Source organism: Octopus bimaculoides, chromosome 14 (genome assembly GCF_001194135.2).
Source record: "Octopus bimaculoides isolate UCB-OBI-ISO-001 chromosome 14, ASM119413v2, whole genome shotgun sequence".
In the NCBI taxonomy this organism is placed as follows: Eukaryota; Metazoa; Mollusca; class Cephalopoda; order Octopoda; family Octopodidae; genus Octopus; species Octopus bimaculoides.
The window spans coordinates 3,032,717-3,041,743 of record NC_068994.1 but is presented as its reverse complement, the minus strand read 5'-3'; the positions used below and the strand labels follow the sequence as shown (position 1 = coordinate 3,041,743).

Here is a 9,027-nt window from a genome sequence, read left to right as displayed (position 1 = left end):
TCTGGTTTTCATAGGTGAGGAATTGGAATGTCTCTTTGGTAAAATGTGGTTCTACATCATTGACATCAGTTACTTTGACAGAGAAATATTTTTTACTTTCTAGTTGAGGTGACCCCATGTCATGACACACAACAGATACTTTATAGTGGTCCCTTATTTCTCTGTCAAGGTGGCCCTTAACAATCATTTTATATTCTTTAGAATCTATTTTGGCAAGTTTAAACTTATCATGTTTTAAATCACAGATAACCTCACCATTAGGTCCACTGTCAGTGTCAGTGACCATAACATAAGCTATAAAACTATCTACTTCACTGTCTTCTGAAACTGCTGTGGAACTCTCTGTTAAAGGAGATACAAAATCTATATTTATCAATGGAGCAGAATTTTGAGTATTAATTACATTTACTTGTATCTTTGTTATGGAACTCAAAGATGGACTTCCCATATCTCTTGCTTCAACAAATAAATTATATATCTGTTTGTTATCATAACTAAATTTTTGCTTAAAGAAAATGTCTCCAGTGATTTTATTTAATGTGAAATGTTTCTTTGCTTCATTTGATGTTTGTTGATTAAATAAGAATGAAATCTTAGCATTTTGTCCTGAATCCATATCAGTTGCTGATAAAGTCAATATTGGAGATGATGTTTTATGTGAATTTGTCACAGAGACATTGTACATTTTCTGTGAAAATATTGGTCTATTATCATTAACATCTGTTAATTCTATAAGAATTTCCAAGATGTCATATTTTGGTGGGGAACCTCCATCTTTTGCTACTAACTCTAACATATGGCTAGCTTTTGTTTCTCGGTCCAACTTTTTTTCTAAAACTATTTCAGGTGTAAATATATTGCCATATAAGTTTGATGTTATCAATGAGAAAACACCATCAATATTCTTATTCAGCTGGTATCTAATATTTGAATTCTGAACACTAACATCTTTGTCGATAGAGTTTGGTAGGGATTTCTTAGTTCCAACTCCATCATTTTCATCAAATTCCAGATGGAACTGATTTTCTGGAAACTTGGGAGCATGGTCGTTTATGTCTACTATAATTATTTTAACTTTAAGAATTTTCATAAATGTCTTTCCTTTCCTCACTGCCACCTTAACAATTCTGGAACATTCCTTGTTGTATGTACACAGAGACTCAGCATCCAGTGTCTGAGTAGTGTATAGTTTTCCTGAGTTGGTGACATTAAATAAGTGAGAACCACTCTCGACTGTCCTTTGTAGTTGTGTAAATGTAATGAGAGTGTGTTGTTGATGTGTGAGAGGGTGTGATAAGTTGGAGTCAACAGCAATGTCTCCTATATAGGTGTGAGGACTGTCTTCTTCATTGACGTGGTATGTAATATCTATGGACAGTACAAGGGTGATCAGTAAATGTAGAAGACACACAAGTAAGGTAATGTATCCAGTCATCATCAGAAATTTTCACCATTGTCCAGATAAGAGGTTTCCTACAAATGGAAAATACATGTTGATCATAGAAACTTCTTTAATTACATGAAGGGCACCAAAAAGAAGACAATAATTTGCATTACAGTACACACACACACACACACTCATGTTAGCACCACATAAAAAGAATTTGCACTAGAACCACGAAAAAAGCACTTGTGCTGACACCACCATGTGAAAAGAACTCATGCCAGTGCCACATATGGAGCACCCAACACACTCTGTAAATAGTTGGCATTAGGAAGGACATCCAGCCATAGACACCATGCCAAAACAAACAATTGTGTCTGTCTGGCTAGTCAGCTCCTGTCATACCATCCAACTCATGCCAGCATGGAAGACAGACGTTAAACGATGATGATGACGATGACAACAACAGTGATACGTATGTGAGTGTGTGTGTGTATAAGGGTGAGATATAGATTATGTTTGCATGTTGGACCTGACAAACAACATATCATAGAACATAGAGTCAAGAGGAATGTGTCAATGTGTTGTAGGGTAGTACTTCAGCTACTGCCACATGGATAAGTGTGACATTGTGTAACATGGGGTAATGTGACATTGCATAACATGAAGTAATGTGACACTGTGTAACATGGTGCAGTGTGATATTGTTTAACATGAGGTGCTGGGACATTGTGTTGCATAGTGTATACTGCCATTGTAAAACTATAAAACAAGGTGTATACTGTCAATGTATAACAAGAGGTACACTAACAGTATGTACCAAGGTATATCTATCCTAACACTTAAGAAAAAAAAAGGAACACTCCATCGGTTACTATGATGAGGGTCCCAGCTGATATGATCAATGGAACAGCTTACTTGTGAAATTAAAATGCAAGTGGCTGAGCACTCCACAGACACGTGTACCCTTTACGTAGTTCTCGGGGAGATTCAGCATGACACAGAGTGTGACAAGGCTGGCCTCTTTGAATTACAGGTACTACTCATTTTTGCCAGCTGAGTGGACTGGAACTATGTGAAATAAAGTGTCTTGCTCAAGGACACAATACATTGCCAGGAATTGAACTCACGGTCTTATGATCATGAGCAGAGTGCCCCAACCACTAAGCTACGTGCCTTCTATCTTAACGCTATACAGCACTAAATAGTTGTAGAGAATTATACAAGGACCAGCCTAGTAATGTTGTAGAGCCTTAATTACAGAATGGCAAATACATCATCCCTGAGGAACGACATTGCTTTGGCTTTTAGACACAATACGGTTTGGAAATTCAATTTTCCTTACACAAACACACAACTTACCTCACATAAACAAACACATGAATTTACTTCACACACCATTTACCACTCTCATACCCATACACAGATTTACTTTTCTCTCTCTCTCTCTCTCACACACACACACATACACACAAATTTATCTCATGCAAATATGCACACACACACACACACATATGCGCACGCACACACACACAATTTACCTCACACACACATACACACATACAAACACACAATTCCTCTGACATACATTCTGACAAAAAAGTCTCTATGTAGTCATTGAATCTGCTAGAAATAGCAGCCAAAGGTTCTTCAACTTATGGCCTAGCACCTTAAAAAAAGAATACAATGGCTAAACCAGGCTGAGATAGAGTGTTTAAATAAACAAAGTGATGGCCATAGTTGGAATGTCTTTGATCATAGCACTGTCCAGTTGCAGCTGACCTGGAGTTATAAACAATATTTCTACAGATCAATCACTATTGATTAACAATTAAAGAATTTTTTTAAAAAAATAGCTATAAAGAAGACATTAATTAATGAGACATTATATATCCAATTAAATATCCAAAGTGTAATTAATGCAGGAGTGTTGTGTAATTGCTGTTATAGGAATATGATGTCTTCCTTTGAGATGTCATAATACAACAACAACAATTGCTACTGCTGTTGGTGTTTGGCCTCACTGAGCAAGTGCATCTAATTATAAGCACCTGTTAATTATGTGCATTATCCACTTAGGACTATATTATGCAACGTTTTCATCATTTTATCAAATGATAGGGTGTAAATTGATGGTGATTTGGTTGCCATTCCTAGCAAGTTGAACAACATCACAGAGGCTCCATCACTAATTCATTGTGGATGATGTCGTTAATAATGGAGGTGATGATTACATCTCTCGGTTATACACCATTCCAGTTCCCATATATATAACTATACAGAGAGAGAGAGAGAAATTGATACGCATACACTAATAGATGTCTTCTACGTTTTTCTACATGTATACCTTTATAACTCCTGTTGGTAATGAAAAATATATAATATGGAAAATAATGCCACAAAAATTTATCAGTTTTGTTGCAACAAATATACATATATATATACACTCATACACACACACACATGTACAGCACACAGGCACATATATATGACAGCTGATATATTTGTTATGTTGTTCTAAGGTTTAAAATATGGCCCACAGAGAAATCTAATGAGAAAAAATAAGAGAGAGAGAGACTGACCTTACAGCCTAATCCATTGTTGTTGTAGAGGCATGTATTCTATTGATGTAGTGGCGGTAGTAGTGGTGGTGCTCCTGAGTAATTGCTGCTGCTGTCGATGTAGCAATGGTGATGCTACTCCTGAGTTATTACTGCTGCTGCTGTTGATGTAGTAGCAGTAGTGGTGCTCCTTGTAATTGCTGCTGTAGTAGTGTTTCCGTGTAACAAATGCTGTAGTAACGCTTATTATTCTTGTAGCGGTGTGACAGTGTAAATGCTGCTGTTGTAGTAATGTGACAGTGTCTCTGTACTGACAGACAAGTGTTGTCAGTCAGTTAGCCAACCGGCCAGCCAGCCAGCCTGTCAGTCAGTCGGAACATCTGCTCCAAGTATTCATACATGTGGAGTGTTGTACAGTCTCATGAATGGCTGGTAAGGGACAAAGGTGGGGCGACCAGCGTGAACAATAACGTGTATATGTATGTGTTTATGTATATGTGTGTGTTTATGTGAATGAAAGAAGTGTTTTACTTCAACGATTGCTCTTTGTCTGTCTGTGTGTTTATGTATATATATATACGATTAGCAATTTTATGCTTTCTATTTTACTTTAGTTTTAACTGAACAGAAATTATATAATAAAAAAAAAAAGGTATGATATTTATATTATTAATGTAATTATCATTATTATAATTATGATTGTTATTATCATAAACAAAACACTATTTTTTTTTGTCATTATCAGAAAAGAAAATATTTTTTTTTCTTTTGTTGTTGTCATTGTCATTGATTTTGTTTGTCAAGGTAAGTTTAAAATAAAAAAAAAAACATTTAAACAATAATTTCCTTTCTTATATTGATTGTTTATTATTTTATTTGTTATTATTAATATTTTATTATTATTATTATTAACATCAATAATAACAACAAAAATAATTGTTATTGTAAATAATAATAATAATAATAATAATAATAATAATAATAATAATGATAATCACCATCTCCATTATTGTTTAAAATGGCTGACTGACAGGGATCCCAGCCCTTTATTTCTTCTGGGTTTAAATTTAGTTAAAACAAACTGACAATCATCCCAGCAGAGCCAATGCATTAAGTACCAGTTATATCCTGGCTTTATATATTTCACTGATTAGAGCCATTCGCAGTGGAAAAAAAAAACAAAAAAAAACTGAACTGCTGCCACTACTACTACTACTACTGCTGCTGCTGCTGCTGATGTTTCTATTGACATATTACAGTGCAGCAGCATCTTTGCCGAGATGTCAATACCTGATGTAGCAGCAGCAGCAGCAGTAGTAGTAGTGGTGGTGGTGGAGGTGTTTGCTGTTGTGGTGGTGGTGGTGGTGACAGTAGTATCAGTAATACTAGTGATGTGGCCATGTGTGTGTGTGTGTGTGTTCCATCTGTTAAAAAATTATATATACTGCGTGTTTGTGTATGTATGTATATACACATATATGTCTATATGCATATACATACATAAGTATGTATATATATATATATATATATATATATATATATATATATTTATATATACATGTATGTATATGTAGATATGTATATAAGCATGTATTTTGCAATGCATTGTGGAATGATACAAGCACAGAATACCTGAGCCTGGTCGGTGTCAGAGCTGTAGATAGCCATGTTTGTAGTGTTCCAGAAATGGCTAAGGCTAAATAGAAGTGGGATGATGTTGTAGTAAATCCAGAAACGGCAAAGGATGAGTTGTAGATGCCTGGGATAAAAGTTCCAAACAATATCAGATGATAGTGATGATGATGTTGTTGGTATTGTCATCATATTAGGTGTGGACTGGTCGGTGATCGAGTAGACTGTGTTTAACAGTATCAATAGAAGAGATAGTTGACAGCAATGGTAATTTCCAAATGAAATGTTTCACGTTATTATCATTATTTATGTTGTTCTTGTTGTAGTAGTACAACCATGTTGGAGCCAAGGTGGACTCATGCAGATATAGTTTACTTCTCTCAGTGTTAAGATGGTGCTTGACAATGTTGAAGCTGTTGTAATCCGTTAACATTTTCGACATGTTAATACCTTGCCATGTTGATTAACTGGACAAAGCCTTGATCTTTTAACTTCTACTGGCCATGGATGACCAGGACAGGGTCAATAGTAATCCACTGGGGTATGTTTGTTTCCTCCTGTGTGAATTCTCAGAGGCTGGAGGACACATGTGAATAGAAATGATCAAAAATGAGATTTAGAGCTAAAACAGGAGTGCAGTGAATATGTTGGCTGTAAGGAGGTCTGTTGTGGTCCTTTGTTTGAAATACACTTGGGTTGAAGTGGTTTAACTCTGCAATATAAATAAAAGACAGATAAATACGAGAAAAGAGACATAAAGGAATATATGCTTCTGTTATCTACACCCACAAACTTTTAGATTGTTTCTAAAGGTTTATTTGAAAGTCATTAGAAAATCATTTATTACTGGAGACCAAATATCCTGTTTAGTGCTGGTGCCACAATACAATGTGCCTCATACACAGTAAAATGGTTGGCAAACAAATAGAGACAGTGTAGAGTAGAGAAGATTGTTTAGTCTTTCTGGAGACAAGACAACTTCTTGAGTGCCAGTTCTATGATAAAATGCACACATTTTATTTTATAAAGTGGATTCCACTGTTCTATTCAGTATGTTAAAATGTAAAGATTGTTATTTCACAGATACAAAATAATATTCAGAACCTGCAGAAAGGAAGGTGTTTCAGTTGGTTTCTAAAATATCACAAAATATTTTCCAAAGAAAATATATTTTATCAATGTTTCATTGGAAGTTGTCAACAAATATAACTTTAATTTTACGAGTTCTGGGAAATGGTCTGGTGTTCACTTTCCAATCAGTGGAAGTTTCGCTTTAGCAATATATAAAGGACTAATAGTGCATTAGAGGGATGGCATCAACGGGGGAACTCTAGGCATAGGTGAAGATGCACTGGTTGGTCTGTTCAAGAGGACTTCTGGGCTGAGAACTACCATGGATGGCTTCTAAGAATCCTTAGCAGTGCTACTGAGGGACAAAACTTTACAGACATGGATGTGTTTGTCAGGTAGAACAGTTTGACATGTGCACAGAACAACAAAACAATATTGCATGCATTTGTGCAATGTCTGAGCCTTACTGATCAGCAGTTATTGCATGTAGGATAGATTTGACTAGCAGGCTCTCAAAAGGTCCCTGAATGAGGGTTGTTTAAGGATGAGGAACAAAACTCCCACATTTCCAAGGAAGAATTGTTCAAATCTCAAAGAATCCCTCTTAACACATGGCTATGATGCCTCACTGTTAATCCTGCTCATGATCAGAGATGCATATATAATGAATCACTAAAGGACATGCTCAATTAGTTAAGGTCAAGCAACTGACAAAAAAATCTGTGGCAATGAGCAGAATATTTGCTGTAGCCCATTTTTTTGACATCAAAACAATACATGTACATGTTATCACTTCCAAAACAGAAGCTATGAGAGCCACTGCCTGATATTGCATCAGGGCAATAGACAGATTAGTTCGAAAACTGAGTGAAAAACTTACCTTTATGTCCACTCTCATCATCCTGGGGAATTTAATACTCAAAGATGTGTCCAGTGGCATCTGCCTTGCATTTCCATTTAGTTCATAGTTCTGTATGAGATGGGACTGTTTTGTCTTGTGTGTTTGTTGATTAGTAAACTGTAAAATAACACAAAGAAGAAAACTGATTCTAAAGAGAATTTTTTTACTCATCTTATTTTGTTTCAGATATATTGTCTTTATATTTAGTAGCTTTTTCCACATAAATTTGAAGGAATTTTTACAAAATATTGTTTAATATTCTTAGAATTTAATCACATAATATACTACACAGAGTAGAAGTTAATTATAAATAGATGAGACAAAGAGGGAGACAGTGAGTGATTGAGAAAGAAACAGCATAAGAGAGTGTTTGAGAGAGAGAGAGAGAGAGAGAAAAAGAGAGGGTGGAACCAGGAAAAAGAAACATGTCAAACTAACAATCAAAGTTGTGATGTTCATATTCTACACAAGAGAAATACATCCAATATTAATTATTTGGTGATGCACGTTTAGTAAAAATGTTCAAAACTCATAATCTAACACACTGAGATTAAATAAAAGCACTTTGGCTTTGAGGGAAAATGATTGTTTTTCTTTTAAATAAGTAACTTAGAACATAATAAATTATGCCAGAGACACACAAAAAGCACTCAGTACACTCTCTAAAGAGACTGACATTAGGAAGAGCATCCAGGCCTTAAAATCCACAACAAAAAAATGACAGGAGCCTGGTGCAGCTTCCCTGCTCCTGTCAAACTGCTAAACCCATGCCAGTTTGGAAAACGAATGCTAAATAATGATTATGATGATATTCTCCACTCATTCACCATACAGCAGATCTGGTGAACAATTTCCTTAATATAATACAATGATTACAACAATTTTAAGCTTAGATTAAATCAGTTTGTAATTAACTTACTGGTGTTGGTGGTAGGATTTGGGGTGTTGAGAATTTCCATTCCTCTGTTGCTTGCTTCATTTCCATATAAAACTGGTTTTTAGATTTTAATCTCTGAAGATTTCGGTTAAATATCTCTTCTGCATTTCTGGTTATTGCAACAGGATCATTAGTCTGATACAGTAATTGTCTCATTAATTGTGTGTATGATGAACAAAGAAAAAAGCTATCAGCCTCACTTTCAATATTGAAAGAAATCTAGAAAATCTCTCTCATCCAATAGGAAATTACTGCAATGTTGTCTGTGTCACACAAACACATCAAATAAGGGAAGTCGTGTTACACTGAAGCAGGGGTATTATCATTAGTATAACTTTATTATATAATTAGTCTTAGTAAAAAGGAATTTCTATTAAGAAATTTATAATTATATTTCTGTGTTTCATCGAAAATAGAGAAAATAGAGAACGTTTTATCCTTATGAAATTAATATTGACGGAATAAATTAAATCCATTCTAGTATAGCTAGGGAGATGTGTCTAATAAGACTGAGATTAAAATAACTATTTTATAATAATGT

At 34.9% G+C, this 9,027-nt stretch overlaps 2 protein-coding genes across 2 annotated transcripts in view; both read right to left on the bottom strand.

Annotated features, from left to right (window-relative positions):
• Nucleotide 1: 1 nt before the first annotated feature.
• Nucleotides 2–9,027, bottom strand: part of LOC106867365 (protocadherin Fat 4) — a gene marked incomplete at its 3' end in the record, with an annotated part of 101,855 nt that continues 92,829 nt past the window's right edge. Inside the window, exons 32-34 of the mRNA XM_052973000.1 lie at nt 8,469–8,621; nt 7,529–7,666; nt 2–1,441 (exon numbers count right to left, since the gene is read on the bottom strand). Coding sequence (XP_052828960.1) covers nt 2–1,441; nt 7,529–7,666; nt 8,469–8,621 — 1,731 coding nt within the window. The remainder of the gene's footprint in view (nt 1,442–7,528; nt 7,667–8,468; nt 8,622–9,027) is intronic.
• Nucleotides 3,972–8,992, bottom strand: LOC106870065 (uncharacterized). Its single transcript, XM_014916034.2, has 3 exons — nt 8,469–8,992; nt 7,529–7,666; nt 3,972–6,289 (listed from the first exon to the last, which is right to left on the bottom strand). The coding sequence occupies exons 1-3, from the start codon at nt 8,640–8,642 to the stop codon at nt 6,284–6,286; spliced, it is 318 nt and encodes a 105-aa protein (XP_014771520.1). The 5' UTR covers nt 8,643–8,992; the 3' UTR covers nt 3,972–6,283.